At 48.7% G+C, this 16,758-nt stretch overlaps 1 protein-coding gene and 1 pseudogene across 1 annotated transcript in view; one reads left to right on the top strand and one right to left on the bottom strand.

Annotated features, from left to right (window-relative positions):
• The window catches only part of ITGB3 (integrin subunit beta 3), a 49,532-nt gene that overhangs the window by 11,963 nt on the left and 20,811 nt on the right, over positions 1–16,758 (bottom strand). The window contains exons 3-10 of the mRNA XM_008149453.3: positions 13,408–13,603; positions 12,285–12,537; positions 10,569–10,731; positions 9,523–9,684; positions 9,051–9,146; positions 8,540–8,629; positions 7,704–7,838; positions 4,188–4,617 (exon numbers count right to left, since the gene is read on the bottom strand). Coding sequence (XP_008147675.1) covers positions 4,188–4,617; positions 7,704–7,838; positions 8,540–8,629; positions 9,051–9,146; positions 9,523–9,684; positions 10,569–10,731; positions 12,285–12,537; positions 13,408–13,603 — 1,525 coding nt within the window. The remainder of the gene's footprint in view (positions 1–4,187; positions 4,618–7,703; positions 7,839–8,539; positions 8,630–9,050; positions 9,147–9,522; positions 9,685–10,568; positions 10,732–12,284; positions 12,538–13,407; positions 13,604–16,758) is intronic.
• On the top strand, positions 5,766–7,019 carry LOC103293209 (leucine-rich repeat flightless-interacting protein 2-like; annotated as a pseudogene).

Here is a 16,758-nt window from a genome sequence, read left to right as displayed (position 1 = left end):
TAAATCATGGTTCCTAAACCTGCATAAAGGTGACTCATGCCCCAGGACTCTGAATCAGGAGGAAGTGGATGAATAATAAAAATCTGATTGTTAATCAGAGGAAAGGCAGGGAGCAAGGGGGAAGTAACCTGAATTGGTCTGTGAGAGCAGACAGGCCGCATGCTGCTGGAGGAGGGGATGTCCATGGCCAGGCTCAAACAGCAACAAGCTGGCCCCTCTTCCTCCCCAGTGGGTCTTACTAATGTCTCTCAGCCACTACGGGTCCCTCTGCCAGTGACCCCAGCACCATCCTCTAGTAACCACGCTGGCATTCAAGACTCAGACACACACCCTCACTGCCCTGGAAAGAAATGTCTAAGTATTTCCCAGGAAGGATGGGAAACACAACCTCATCTGCCACAGCTGCCCAGTAGATATGCAGAGCAGAGACACTGAGCTGGCAGAAGGTGGAGAAAGAAGAAAGAGGTTGGGTTTCCTAGAAGTACAGCTTACGGGGAGAATTCTTGTTCAAGTGACTTAGTAGAAGGGAGGGAGGGACGCAGGGCAGGGCAGGAGTCAAAGTCTGGCAGGAGTGTGGTTTCAGTTGGAGACTCCCTTTGGCCTGATCCCCCGGTGGGCTCCGGAGATGAATGACACCACAGACCTAGCCCACCTTTCAGGCAAGGGACCTGGTCTTGTGTAACCCTTTATCCGTCAGTCATCGGCCAAGGTCTGAGGGCGAGACGGCTCCTGTCAGCAGAAGATAATTCTCCAGAGAAAGGGCAGCTGTGCACTATTATGAGCAGCCCTAACAGTGGCTGGGGAAAGGGTGCGCCAGCCAGCAGAGTGGGGCCCGCAGTACCCACTACACCCACCGTTTGGCCATGGCTCCCGGACAGCGAGAGGCCGACACCACAGCGGCCTGGCAGCCCTCAGAGACCTCAGCCTCCTCAGAAACCCTTGTCCCATAGTGTTTCCCTTGTGAAGCTAAACAAAGTGGTCTTTGAGGAAAGGGTCTGCCGGGCCGGCCAGGGAGTGAGGTTGGAGGGGAAGTGGCAGGCCAGAGCCAGCAGGCTGACCCCCAGCCCTGGCAGGGTCAACCCTGAAAAGGAAGCCACAGTGTAGTAATGTCACAGGACTGGCACCCCTCCAGCAACAGGGTGGCTGAGTCTGGGTTCACAGGAAAGTCAGAGGAAGAGGGGGAGGGGGAGGTAAATGAAGAGAAAGTGTGAGAAAGAGGAGGAAAGTAGGGCAGAAGGCAACAAGGAGGGCCCTTATTTCAGGTCAGGGAAAACGCAGTCGCTCTTCCCATGCAGCTTGCCCTTCTGAGATGAAATATCTCTCTGCTCCTCTCCTGGATGAGCCAGCCCTTCCTCTGATATTATCCCACCTCCTCCGTGAAGCCACCCAGGCCTCACGTGTCCACAGTGAGTCTCTCTGCGGGGAACTCCCCGAGGACCTCTCTTCTCGGATCTGGCAGGCTGTGCCTTGTGTTGTGACTTATGCTTAGTTAAGTGAATGAAGGGCAAACTGTCTTATCCTGCCTCTCTATTCCACATCACCACAGCACACAGCACAGAACCTGGCTCACGAGGTGGGGGGAGGCGATCAATCTATGTTCAGGGATGTGGTAGGTGGGAGGGTCTCACCAGGACAAAGATGTGTTTGACAAGGTGCAACCACGAAGGCCATGCGTGCCTCCATTGGGAAGGAGAGGAGGGGGAAGGCCAGGAGCTAGAGAAATGGCCACGTCATAGCCCTCCTGCCTCATGAGCCCCTGTTTTGCAGCCAACAATAGACGACAGGCCAACAGCTCTGGGGAGGAACAATAGCCAGCTGGGCTCTAAGCTCAGAGAGGGTAGGAATCATGCATGACCCCTGCTCACCCATATGGACTGAGTGCCTGGCACAGGGCAGGTGCTCAATGATTGTGTGTCCCCGAGTATCTGTCACTGGGGAATGTGACGACGGCACCACAGGGTCCAGCCCTAAGACCAGTGGGCACCCAGAACGCTGGCAGGAAGTGGGGGAGGGAAGCCGCCGAGGGGCTGCAGTGGCTGCTGTGGCTCCTCATGGTTAGGCTGCAGCGCATAGAGCACAGGCTGTTCTTGCCCTGGTGGGAGGCAGGAACCGGCGCTGCGGCCCCCAGCAGCTCTGTTTCGTGGCTTCAGCGGGGCTGGCAGCCAAAGGAAACACTCTGCTGGGATCCCTCCCACACGACCTCACACCAGGCCAGGAACAATCAGGCCATGGAGGCCTAGTGCACCCCACTCTGTCCCTGGGGCCCACAGTGGGCTATCTGTAGGCCTCTCCTCCAACAACCCTCTCCCCTTCAGCCCCAATCTTCCCCCAAAAGGGATCTCCCACGTCAAATTTACCTATTCCCTTTGGTACTTCGAATATGATGTAAATATCATTAAATATTAAAATGAACTTAAACTCCTGCCTCATCTCCTAATTCAAACCGCTAGTGTGTGTGTGTGTGTGTGTGTGTGTGTGTGTGTGTGTGTGTGTCTGATCTCTCAATTAATTGCTCTGATATCCTTTTCTCCAATCTCTCTCATATTTTGTCGGCATGAGTAAAGGAAACAATGTTGATAATAAAAAGGAGCCATTTTTATATTACTTGGACACGCTTTAGAATGACACAGATTTACCTTTGTAATCAAGTCTTTTTAAAGGCTGATATTAAAGTGAACATCTGGTGGATGAGCTCAGCTGGTTAGAACCCCAATGCAAATGAAGCCAACTTGGGTCATGGATTTGATCACCATAGAAGCCAATTATAATCTCTGTTTGATTGGCCACACAGTACACCCATAAACCAGTCCCAACCAATTTGCAAACATCTTCAATCTGTCACAAGAAGGATTAAGCCACAGTGGTTACAGCCCAGTAAAAACCCATTTCCCAGTGCCCTGGGAACAATCCAGACGGCCTATTTGCCTCCTAGAGTGTTGTTAGTACAGATAAAGACTACATCAACATAAGCTCAACTTTTTCTTTCTTTTTTTTTTAATATATATATATATATATATATATATATATATATATATTGATTTCAGAGAGGAAGGGAGAGATAGAAACATCAATGATGAGAGAGAATCATTGATCAGCTGCCCTGTACTGGGGATCAAGCCCACAACCTGCGCCCACAACCTGGGCATGTGCCCTAACTGGGAATCGAACCATGACCTCCTGGTTCATAGGTTGATGTTCAACCACTGAGCTACGCCAGCCAGGCAAGCTCAACTTTTTCTAGCTGGGGAAGTACCCCAGGAGTGGTCTTTGGGACAAGGAGAAGCCAGTTTGAGATGATGAATTGGCCAAGATTTTACTGAATTGTTGTAATGAGAAGGACAACAACTCAGTATCCTGCAGGTAGAAGGACTCAATATCATAATCCCCAGTCGGCAGGCCGGGACTCTCCACGGCAGTGCTATTCAATATACATCTGTGCCGTCTATCGTGGCGGCCACTGGCCACATGTGGCTCCTGAGCAACAGAAGAAGTGAGTTTCTAATTTTAATTAACAGAATTAATTTAGATTTAAATAACCACATGTGGCCAGTGGCTACCATTTGATCAGCACAGATCTAGAACCCAAAAAGTAATAGTAATGCCAATAGCGATAACAAAACAGTGCCAACATTTAATAAGAGCTTTCTGTTTTCCAGTCATGGTGCCAAGTGTACTTGGCTCATTAAATGTGCTCCAATGCCTTGGGTATCCTTTACTATTTTCCAAGTCTTTTTGTGATAAAAAGATAAATCCATGTAAGACAATTATTACCTACTTCACTACGTATTCTGACATCATATCTTTTCCAAATCTATAAATACTAGAAATTTAATTACCATCAGTCAGTGATTTTTTTTTCCCCTTGAAAAAGGATTGGTCTGTATCCTCAAAACAATGAAGAACCAATGACTTACAATATTAGGTGGAGGGCAGATGAAAGAAAAGAAAAAACTATCTTCACCTTCAAGTTTCCCCACTCCTTCCTACGAGCAAATGTCCCTGTACCCCACGAGCAAGGACATAGGGAGCTGAGAGGAATGAAAGAGAACCTCATTTCTGTCTTCTCCCACTGGAGTAGAACACCATCTACTCAGCTCTGCCCCATGGGCCTTCCGGTGCCCACCTCCAGCTCAGACATGTGAGTGTGTGTGGGTATCGGGACGGGAGGGATATGCAGTTCTACTCACCCGAGCACATCTCCCCCTTGTAGCGGACACAGGAGAAGTCATCGCACTCGCAGTACTTGCCCGTGATCTTGCCAAAGTCGCTGCTGTGGCAGACGCACTGGCCACAGAGACACTCGCCCCGCTGGCTGCAGACAGGCTGGCCCTCCTGGGGGCTGCACTCGTCCTGCTGGGAGGGGCGGTAGTCCTCCTCTGAGCACTCACACTGGGACCCCAGCCAGCCAGGCCCGCAGCGGCACACCCCGCACTCAAAGGTCCCGTTGCCGTTGTTGCAGCGGCGGCTGTTAGGCTCGGCATGGGCCTGGCAGGCACAGTCACAGTCGAAGGTGACCTGGACGGTGAGGCTGTCCTTGAAGCCCACAGGCTTGATGGTAAAGGACTTTTCCTTCTCCTGGGGGCAGCCTCGCACCTTGGCCTCGATGCTGAAGCTCACCTGGATGGAAAGTAAAGATCGTATTCAGACACAGGTAGACCCTGTTAACACTCCAGCCCTGGAAATAAGCTGTTCTCTGCTCTGCCAAGGAATACCCAATCTAGGTGCCTTCCCACACCAAGGTCCGCAAAGCAAAAACAAAAGCCCTGAATAGCCGTGCAGTTGTGACATATCTGGCTGGGTGCAGAGACAGGCGTTTACAGGTATGATGTAGAAGGTTGGGTGTGTGGTTTTTTTAAAAAATATTTCTTTATTGATTTCAGAGAGGAAGGGAGAGGGAGAAATAGAAACATCAATGACCAGAGAGAATCATTGATCAGCTGCCTCCTGCACGCCCCCCACTGGGGATTGAGCCCGCAGCCCGGGTATGTGCTCTTGGCCAGAATCAAACCTGGGACCCTTCAGTCCGCAGGCCGGCGCTCTATCCACTGAGCCAAACCAGCTGGGGCTGGTGTGTGTTTTTTACTCCACATGTGAAATAAACCAGCTCAAGCAGAACAGAACCTATGATCTTGTGAACTCTCTGCTCTGGCCAATGAAGCTACCTGAGCTGATTGCATCATCTCAGCAAGACAACAAAGCACTCTTTTGTACCATACAATGCCACACTGTGGCCATCCACAGGCTCAGGATCTACTGCTCAGTTTCCAGATAACATTTCATCACTGTGCAATCAAACACATTTCAGGCCAATATTTCTTACATGAGGTATGTGCACATGTGCCTAAAATAGACGGTTGGGTGGAGATAGATATAGATAATATAAATATGGATATATAGGGACCCGCCCCTCCGCCGCCTCCCCTGCCGCTCGGGCTGCGGCTCCTCCGGGGGCTGGTTCCCGATGCCTGAGCCTGGGCGCCCAGGGGACACCGGCGTGACCGGCTGACCGGCCGCCGGCACCTGGAGCTACTGTGTCCAGCCCGGCCCGCCTGGCCCGGGACCTAGGACCGAGGTCGCCCGCTCCGCCTCCCTCGCCCTTTGCTCCCCGCTCTTCCCTGCCCTCCCCGCCCCCTGCGGACTCCCAGGGGGCGGGCGGGCCGCGCTCAGGCCCTTCAAGGGCGGCGCTGCAGCCACTGCCCGCGCCCAGGGACAGGTCTGAAAACAGTCTGAATCATTTCTCAGACTTAAAAGACGATCCAGACAAGATGGGGACTCCTGGCTCTGGAAGGAAAAGGACACCTGTGAAAGACCGGTTTTCTGCAGAGATGAAGCTGAGGAACATTGCCGGAGAGGCAGAGGCAAGGCTGGCAGCAAAACGGGCTGCCCTGGCAGAAGCAAGAGATATACGCATGAGAGAACTGGAACGACAGCAGAAAGAGTTGGATGAGAAATCTGACCATCAGTGTGCTGAAAATTACACATGACTTCGTCTCGAAATCCTGCCTCAGCAACAACCCCTCTAAGTGGAAACTCATCCAGAGGAGGAAGCCGGGACACCAGCAGCTTAACAGATCCAGACACCTCATTAAGTGAACTGCGGGGGTCTTCGTCTGAAGTGGAAGAAAAATACAAGAAAGCCACGGTTTCTAATGCACAGCTAGACAATGAGAAGAACAATTGGATCTACCAGGCAGATACCCTCAAGGATGTTATGGAAGAACAAGAGGAGCAGATGGCGGGATTTTAAAGAGAAAATGAAGAAAAATCAAAAGAGTTAGAAAGGCAGAAACGTGTGTGTAGTGTGCTGCAGCATAAAATGGATGAACTTAAAGAAGGCCCCCGACAAAGAGATGCGCTTATGGAGAAACACGGCTTAGTTATAATCCCCGACGGCACTCCCAATGGTGATGTCAATCATGAACCGGTGGTTGGAGCCATCACTGTGGCGTCTCCGGTCTTGGAGTCCGCAGGAGAGGGTCCTCTAGATGTAAGGCTCCGAAAACTTGCCGGAGAGAAGGAAGAGCTACTATCACAGCTTAGAAAACTGAAGCTGCCGTTAGAGGAGGAGCAGCAGAAGTGCTATAGGGGCGACGGCACGGCGGCTGGTGACCTGGCCGGGCTGCAGAACGGCTCAGATTTGCAGTTCATCCAAACGCAGAGAGACGCGAATAGACAAATGAGTGAATCCAAGTTTAAGCTTTCCAAAGCAGAACAGGATATAACCACCTTGGAGCAAAGTATTAGCCGGCTTGAAGGACAGGTGCTGAGATATAAATCTGCTGCTGAGAATGCTGAGAAAGTGGAAGATGAACTGAAAGCAGAAAAAAAGGAAGTTACAAGGAGAGTTACGAATAACACTGGACAAGATTGAGGAAGTGGAGATGACCAACAGCCACCTGGCCAAGCGGCTGGAGAAGGTGAAGGCCGACAGGACAGCGCTTCTGGCCCAGCAACAGGGAGGCCACCATCTACCTGGGAGTTCTGGGTCCCACCCAGAGGGACTGACTTCTGCCCATTGACAAACCCCCTCTCAGTACTGTTTGAGTTTTGTCATTAATATAGCCACCTTTGTATTTTATAATTCATGAGAGAATGAAATAGGTTTGAATCTTCAAAAAAAAGGATATATAAATATCCCCCTCTTTCCTCCATCTGCCTTCACCAACCCGTCCCCCCTTAGACAGAAACAGAGGAGAAACAACGACTAGGTAAGGAAAGCCATAGAGGGACCGGAGGGGCAAAATGAACATTTGCATTCTGAAATTCCATCAGGGTGGGTATTTCTGCCTGTTCCATTTGCTATTGAATCTTCAGCAACTAGAACAATATCTGGCCCAAAGTCAGTGCTCAATAAATGCTTATAGAAGACACGACTATTTTACACTGTGGAGGAAAGAAAGGCTTTACCTTGGGGGGTGGGGCAGGGTTGGAGACTGGTTAGGGGCTGAAGGTAAGAAATATTTTCATTGGCAATCAACTGTGTATAAATAAACAGAGGTAACCTCAATTCAAGTTTTTAAAAAATCCCAACAATGAAGTTCACTTAACAGATAGAGAAAGTTTAGGCAACAGAAGCCTTAGCTCCATTGCGTCTAAGTGATAATGACCTGCAGGAAGAAGGTGCAGGGAAGAAGGAAGGGGTGGGGTACCCACAGACACTCCAGGGCACAGGCCAAGGTCAGCCCCTGCCCAGACCTCCTTACCGTGTCTCCAATCTTGAGTCCCACACAAGACTTAAGGCCTGGGATGACCTCGTTGTTGAGACAAGTGGCGTTGAAGGATAGAGACAACTCCTCGGGAAGGTCACGTACCTCCAGCTCGACTTTAGAGCGGATTTTCTGAGCGAAAGAAGGTAAGGAAATGGACTGAGAGGAAATGGGTAGGTGCCAATTCCATCCCAAGCAGAATCTCCCAGGTGGCCCTGGACTGACCCTGCAGTGCCAGATGCTGAGGTTCACTTGGAAGTTGCCAGAGTCCCCCTAGGAGCCTGTCACCTGCTATACTTCCAGCCCAGGCCCTGCTCCCCCTCTCTCTCCTCACTTGTGTCTAGGTGAGTCTGGATAACATCTAAACCAGCTATACTCTCCTGTAGGCCTCCTGGATGTGCGAAAGGGAAGTGCTAATGCTGGTCACCTTGGGTAGTAGCAATTTCTACCTAATTTTTTATCGCCCTCACCTTCCCTGTGGCTCAGCTCCCTCTTTTTCCCTCTTGTTGGAGCCCAGCTCTCCCTCACTCAGTTTCCCCCTCTAATTTCAGGACTCTGATCCTTTCTCGTCTTCACCCCCATTCTCTCTTTCCCTTCTACCTCCTCTAAGCTCTTCACCCATTGTTCCTAAGCTCCCTGGCTTTCCATTCTGAGCCATTTCTTTCTCAGAAGGCTGCATTCCTCTCAGTGCTGGCCATCACCTGGCCCCTTGATGAACAAGAGGAAGGATTCAAGGTAAACTAGCAGCCAGGACTCACAAATCTGAGTCCTCCTGGGTAAATGCCAAGTGAGGTGAACTCTTAGCAGGCCCTTTCCCAGTGTAAGACACTTACCCCATAGGCATCAACAATGAGCTGGAGGACATTGCTGGAATCAGCAGACAGAACCCCCACTGTAGTCCCTGGGATGAGCTCACTATAGTTCTAGAAAGGAAGACAAAAATATCCAAGACTGACTGAATGGAGGTGGTGGCCTCCAAAAGCCCTCCCCCAATCAGATGAAGGGTCTTGAAATGAAGATTGAGGAGAAAAAGAGGATATTTGTCTTGTCACTCCCAGGAATAAATCTAGCAGTTTCTCAGCACGGAGCAAAATTAGAGAACACCTCTCACACCCCTTACTCCACCGACTTGCTCCCCTTCCCCCACAGCAAACATTGACACACCCATACTGCTAGGTCAGAGTTGGAAAGGAAGCATTAGCTCCTGGGAACAGGTTGTAGGAGCGTCTTTCCTGGTTGGGAACCATGGTCAATGCTGGTTCCCTAAGGTAAGTCCTCCCATCACAGCCCCACTCCCACTCCCACTTCCACTCACATTCTAGGAAGCCCTGATGGCATAGTTACCTGGTAGAGATTGACTACTGCTTCAGTCACTGCAAAGATCAGATTGATGTTTTTCTGGGACAGCTTTTCGGTCATCAGCCCCAAAGAGGGATAATCCTATAAAAAGAGAGGACCTGAGCCCTAGCTGGTATGGCTCAGCGGATAGAGCATTGGCCTGTGGACCGGGGTGAGGGGTTGGGGGGGTGGGGGGTGCGTCTTAGGTTCGATTCCAGTCAAGGGCACATGCCCGGGTTGCGGGCTCAATGCTCAGTGGTTGAGCATTGACATATGAACCAGGAGGTCACAGTTCGATTCTGAGTCAGGGCACATGCCCAGATTGTAGGCTCGATCCCCAGTGTGGAGCGTGCAGGAGGCAGCCAATCAATGATTCTCTCTCATCATTGATGTTTCTATCTCTCACTGTGTCTCCCTTCCTCTCTGAAATCAATAAAAATATATTTAAAACAACAACAACAAAAACCAAGAACCTCACCATGGTAGTAGAGGCAGAGTAATGGTTGTCACTGCCAACGTGGCACTGCCCATCATTGGGCTGGACAATGCCTGCTAGCCTTCCATCCAGTGCTATATGGGTCTTGGCATCAGTGGTAAACACCAGCAAGTGGGATGCATCATTCCTCCAGCCAATCTTCTCCTGTTTAAAAAAAAAGGGGGAGGGGCAAAAGAGGGAAAGCAACTTTAAAAATATTTTTTATTGATTTTCAGAGAGGAAGGGAGAGGGAGAGAGAGATAGAAACATCAATGATGAGAGAGAATCATTGATCTGCTGCCTCCGGCACGCCCCCCACTGGGGATCGAGCCCACAACCCGAGCATGTGTCCTTGACGGAATTAAACCCGGGACCCTTCAGTCCGCAGGCCAACTCTCTATTCACTGAGCCAAACCAGCTAGGGAGAGAAAGCAACTTTAGATGTCTCATTGGCAGAAAACAAAGACCCAAGGACCTCCCTGCCTGAAGGTCTGAACACGTTCTCTGGGTGAAGGGCCTCAGTCCCAGTCCTTGGAACACAAGCTGAAACTTCCCAACTCAGGGGTTTCTGTTTCTTAGGAAAACAGCCTCATGGCTGATTAGTGCAAGCAGCCGAGGGACACGATTCAATTCCAAATATAACTTTTCCAGTGATAATCATAGGGCCCGCTTAGAAACCCACCTGCATCTGCAAAGCTGAGCTGGGCTAGAAGAAATCCTTGTTTAACATCTTCCTTCTTACCTGAGGTTAAGTTAACCCAGCTTGATTCTGATACACTTCCAGAGAAGATGAGAAAATGCTCTCCCAGAGAACATCTGGTACCAAGTGGTTCAAAAAATTGTCAGCTCTGGCCAGGGAGCAGATATAAGCAGAGGTTGCTTATCAGGAGCAATTTTTTGCCTCTACTCTTTTTTTTTTTTTTTTTGCCTATGAAGCTCTGCTTATTTCCTATCTCTTATTTCACATGGAAATCCCCACAGTTGAACCACTTCATTCCCCATTTGATCTGCACTAACCACACTTGGCACTCGATGCCCTCCAAACTCACATCACAGACTGTAGCCTGCATGATGGCATCAAAGCCACCCTCTGGGCTGTCTCGGTTCCGTGACACACTCTGCTTCTTCACCTCCTCATTGAAGCGGTTCACCTGGTCAGTTAGTGTCAGCACATGTTTGTAGCCAAACATGGGCAAACAGGTGGTCTTCATCCTGGGAAGAGAGGAAGATAATTTAAGCAGACAGCCTGATGGAAAAGACTACATGGGGAGTGGGAAGGGGAAAAATGGGGAACAGATATGGATAACAGGATTATCCATATTTGTAGAGAACTGGCAATTACCTAGACGATTACCCAGACAGTTTAGACTCCAAACCCCTCAAATGACCACATTGACCTTACTTCCAGCTAGCCTAGAGGATAAAAGAGTGAGCTGCAAAACTACATTGCCTTGGTTCAAATCTCAGCTCCTCTACTTATAAGTCATGGAACCCTAGGCAAGTTTCTCTACACTTAACCTATAAAAATGGGAAATGAGAGCACATATTTCATAAGTTATTGTAAGACTTAAATGAGTTAACACAAAGCACTTAGATCAGAGGCTCTTGTTGTTGCTATCACCTTATATTTAATATTTCTCTAAAGTAACATTAACACAACAGTAAAGTAAAAGTTTCACCAATAACAATGTCCCCAAACCATCAATGAATTGATAGATCTGTACAGACAGGAGCATTTCTGTCCCCAGCCCAATGGGTTGTTCATTTAATTGATGGCTGATATCTTAACTGGGGAACCTTACAACTCAGAAGCTTAAAAAGGCATAACACATAACTTTGAAAACTCTGTACTTGTAAATCTGTACTTGTCAGGCTCAGAAACCATCATTAAAAATTGTTATGGATTTTCATAGTCTCCACCAGTTACATAATAAGCATTTTAACCTTGAAGACTCATACTCTTTTTTTTTTTTTTTCTTTTTATTGATTTTTCACAGAGAGGAAGAGAGAGGGATAGAGCCTTAGAAACATCGATCAGCTGCCTCCTGCACAACCCCTACTGGGGATGTGCCCGCAACCAAGGTACATGCCCTTGACCGGAATCGAACCTGGGACCTTTCAGTCCGAAGGCCGACGCTCTATCCACTGAGCCAAACCGGTTTCGGCAAGACTCATACTCTTGATGAGTAGAACAATGATGAAAATGACAATAAAATCAATCCTCCTGAAATCATAATTCCTCTGTTTACTCATTCATAAATTTCTCTCTACTTTTGATCTTGTTCCTGTGCCTCCCAGCATTCTCTTGTCTCCAGTTTATTTGTGACCAAGACCAAGAAGCTGATAGATTTTTTTTTTCTAGGTCTTCAAGCAGCTTTTGAGACCTTTTGACACAACACTCAGCTCAATAGGGTGGCTCACTTGCTGGACAGGAAGACTAAGGTAAAGAGAAGATATGATTTGGCCAGAAGGTAGCCAACAAAGCTACCCTAGAATCAACTACCTTGAGTCATAGAAGTTGTGGAAGTTAATACACTTCAGACCCTAGAAAATGCTGGAACTATGTCCCACCCTGAATCCCATAGCACCCACTTGCCTTATACATAGAAAGTATTTCCTTAAATTCTCTTTGATTTAATTAGAAAAGTCACAATCAATGCTTCTAAGAGCCTGTCTCTTGGCTTAATCCTTCCTTCCTCTGAAGGTCTCTTACCCCTATATTCTTTGCCCCCATGCCCTGCCTTGACGTCTCCAGAAGGACTTACTCATAGCAGGGGTTTTTGAGGGCCTCTGGTGGGGAGATGTACATGTATGGTGATACAGGCTTGTCCACAAAGGCCCCAAAGCCAATCCGCAGGTTACTGGTGAGCTTGCGCATCTGGGAGGCCAGCTTGGTACCCAGGTTCTGGATGCTCCACAGATCATCCTTCATGGAGTAAGACAGGTCCATCAAGTAGTAGATGTCCACAGGGTAATCCTCCACCTGCCGGACTTGGATGGAGAAACTCTTCGAATCATCTGGAAGGCAGAAGGATATTAGTTTTTCTCCTCTTCTCTCTTGAAGACTTAACAAATGGATTTGGAAGGACACAGGATTAAGTAACTTCTTGACCAAACCAAAGTTGAAAACCCTGTCCCTTCTCCTCTCCCCCCTTCCCCTTCCAATCTCTTGACCCTCCCATTTTTAACCTTTTCCATTTTAATATTCTCTACCTTCTCTAAGTGCCCATCTGCCTAATCCTCTGGATCCCAAGAGTCTACTACCTTGAGTCATTGAAGTTGTGGCAGTTACTACACTTCAAACTCTAGAAAAGGCTGAACCTCATAGCACCCACATGACTTACACTTAGAAGGTGCTTTCTTACAGTCTTGATTTAATCAGAAAAATCACAATCAATGGTTCAAAAAGCCCGTCTCTTAGCTTAATCCTTCCTGCCTCTAAAGGTCTCCTGCTTCTCTTTGCCCCCGTGTCCCTGCCCCAAATCTCACACAGAAAGGGGGCTTATAAATTGCTTTCTCATCTTATATCTCATTTGAGCCTCAACACAAAGCTATAAGCTTGGCAAAATAGGCATTGGGGGAAAGAAGGGACAAAATAAATAATGATATGCAATTTCTGAGTCCCTACTATGTTAGAAGGGTTAAGTAACTTGCCCAAGTTCAAATAGCTAATATATGGGAGAGTCAAGATTCAAACTCTGATCTGCTGACTCCAAGTCCCAACATCTTCCATTTTCTTCCATTCTCCTGCCCACACCTTTCCCCACATCCTTCTCTTCCTGCCTCATTACCATGGTGAGTTACTTCCCCAAGGCTTCCTGATCAGACCTCCACCTTGTGCCCTGTGTGCATCTGCCCGGAGTCTCCCCACAGTGAGCCCATCCCTACCTGGCCGGAGCCGGAGCGCAATCCTCTGGGGACTGACTTGAGTGATTTGGGAACTGTCTCCAGAGCCCTTGTCGCTGAGAGGCCTGGCCTCCAAGATGCTGACCTCACTGAGGGGGAACTCGATGGACTCCAGGGCACAGTTATCCTTCAGCAGATTCTCCTTCAGGTTACAGCGGGGTGATCCCTGAGTCAGGGTCTGTAAAACAGGAGCCCAAGGGGCAGCCCTGTAATTGGAGCCATGGTGGTTCTCCGCCTCCTGCAGGCCCTGCTGCCTCCCAGTGGCCTAGAGCTTTTCCAGCATTTTGGAGCTGAACCAGCATAAATGAACTCGTGTGATCCATTGTACAGAAGGAGAGAACTGAGGCAACAGAAAGGTTGGGTGAGTACTGTCTCGTGGATTGGTAGCCAGGAAGAGAGCCAATACAGTATGATGCCCGTTAAACTACTGCTTTTCAAAATCTGAAATGCAACCCATGGTGGGTCCCAAAAACCAATGAGTGGGTCTCAACCATGTATTTACCAAATAAAATGCAATAGAATAGAATAAAAAGTATGAAACTACATAAATAACAATAGTAAATATTGTTTTATGAAACATTTATATGTTGGGGAGTAGGGTATAATATGTAAATTAAAGAATGATACACAATTTCTTTCTGGAGGTCAAGGTCAAAGCAGTTTGGAAGCTTTAAGACACTGACTAGGATCTGAGATCTATGAGGGAAGGGGCTATTCCTTTTCTACTCCCAGCACCCAAACCAGGACTTACCACAGAGGTGATGGGGGAAGAGGTACTGGGCAGCAGCAGAGAGTAGGGGCTAAGCACACAGGAGTAGATTGGCTGAGACTACATCTCAGCATTGCCTCTTACTAGCTGGTTATTAGCATGAGTCACCTACACGCTCCACATCTTGTTTCCTCAGCTATACCGTGGAGATAATAATAGCCCCAGCCTCACAGGAATGTTAGACAGGACAAAATAAGACAAAGCAGGTAAAACTCGTAGCATGGTGCCTGCCACAGGGTAAGTGATCAATGAAGGTTAGCTATTATTATGAGATGCTCTGTAAATAGTTCCTGGATAAATTAACTTTGAATAAGCTTCACAAGCTTGGGCAAGTCCCATGATGCCAGACCATTGGCCAGAGTCCATCCTATCACTTTAAGTTTCCTCCCTCACCCTGGACAGAGAGCCAATTGATCACCCTTCCAAAAACCCTGGTGTGTATCCCACCCTCTGGAGCTCTGTGTGTGTTTACACCTGAGTATTGAATGGGGGGACATCTGCATTGGAAAGAACACTGGAAATCAGGAAATAGGTTCAACCCTAGGTCTGCCACTAACTAGGCATGTGACCTCAAATAAGTCATTTCACTCCTGTTGGCCTCAGTTTCCTCACCTATTCCAAAGGGGCTTAGATGACTTGATGTGTTCAGTCCCTTCCTGCTCTGACATTCAATAAATTTAGCCAACATTGTGTGGGCACATGTCCATGAGGGCCTCTTGGCAGGCTGGAGGGACTGGCAGGAAATCTGGAAAACCCCACCCTGGACCTATTTCACAATATCTAGGCCTCAAGCCCTCAAACCAACCCTCAATCCCCACCCACCCCTCTCACAACCACTTCCAGAAGTCAGCTGAATAAGTCATACTGATATCCCAGAACAACGAGTGTGAACATTTATTGAGCACCTACTGCATGGCAGGCACTGTGATAAGCACTTTGCATGGGTTACTGCAGTCCTCCTGGTTACAGTTCTGTAACGCTGGAACTATTTTCATTTTACACGTGAGGAACCTGAGGCTGGGAGACTTCACAAATGAGGAACCCAATCTTACAGGTGAGAAATCTAAGAAATTAAGTGACTTGCCCAAAGTTACAGAGCCAGGAAGTGGCAGAAGTGAGATGCTAATTAGATGGTCTGACGGCAATTATCCTCACAAAATGATAAACGGTATTACATTCTGCATGGCGTGAGAACCCAGGCAGAGAAGCAGGACTGTGGAAGTGATGGGCCCAGGAAGAGCCACATCAGAGAACGCCCCAGGTAGGGAACAGAATGCAAGATGAGGATGTGGGAGGTGGGGGAAGGATAGATCACATTCTGCCTCTTCAGCCCACTCAGGTGACTGGTAGCCCTATTTCTAGGAGAGGGATTGGGCCACAAGGGGCTATCCACGTTTTGAAACTCAGGACTCCATTGCCTAAAACCCCTCATGATGCTAGAAGTCTCCTTCCCTCTCCTGCCCAGCCCTCCTCTGATGGGCTGAATGGCTTCCCAAGGTGGGTGGAGAGATGAACAACACCATAGGGCTACACACTGAATGTTTGTGTCCACCCAGAATTCCTTCACCTCAAGGTGAAGGAATCAGGAGGTGGGGCCTTGGAAGGTGACTAGGTCACGAGGTGGAGCCCTCTTGACTGAGATCAGTGCCCTTCAAAACAAGCCCGAGAGCTCTCTGGCCTCTCTGCCATGTGAAGATACAGCAAGAAGACAGCCATGTATGACGCAGGCGGTACCTTGATCTTGGACTTCTCAGCCTCCAGAACTGTAAAAATTAATGTTAGTTGTTAAGCCACCCAGTCCATGGTCTTTTTGTTACAGCAGCCTGAATGGACTAGGACAAACAGCATGAGGACCACCCTGGCCCAGGCAAAAAGTGGAAAGAGCTTTCAGAAGCCAGCATCTTCCTTCTCTCTCCCAGGTATGTAGTTGAGAAATGACATGGGCAATGGGAAACAGTGCATAAGACTTAACCTTCCTGACTCAAAAGGTTCCAACAGGGACAGCACAGATCCTCCAAGCCTCTGAGAGAAATGAAAATCCCCTCTCTGCACTCAGCTCTGGCCGAGGACAGAACGACAGAGGACAGAGCTCAGGAGCAGTTCGCATTTTTGTGCCCAAACTCCTCTTGCTGCCCCTGCCCATCTCTCCCGAAGCTTCTCCCTCAGGAAGCAGTCTCTTTCTTGCTCAGAAAGCTTCCTACCTTATCTCTGACTCCAGCTGCCCACTAAGCCCCAGGGAGAAACCCTTCCAAAAAAGGCAATGACTGCATAGACCAAGAGGCACTGAGGAGCTAGCTGAGCCTTTCCAGGACTGAGACAGATGCTGAAGGAGAGAGGGAAGGGTGAGACCAGGACACCGAATGAGAGCGGCAAGGCCATCCTGCATCTTCAAGCTGCAGCAGCAAAGAGAGGGAATGTCTGGAGTTTGGAGGAGGGTTTCCGAACCCCCGTTTTCTAATGGGACGGTGCTTATTGGAAGGTTTGACGTGCTAAGCCTTGCTGACAGTCCTTATGGTTTGTTATGAATCCCCTTAGAAATATAAACACTAAGAAACAAAAACTGT

This window comes from Eptesicus fuscus, chromosome 20 (assembly GCF_027574615.1).
Source record: "Eptesicus fuscus isolate TK198812 chromosome 20, DD_ASM_mEF_20220401, whole genome shotgun sequence".
Lineage (NCBI taxonomy): Eukaryota > Metazoa > Chordata > Mammalia > Chiroptera > Vespertilionidae > Eptesicus > Eptesicus fuscus.
This window is presented reverse-complemented; position numbering and strand designations above follow the sequence as displayed.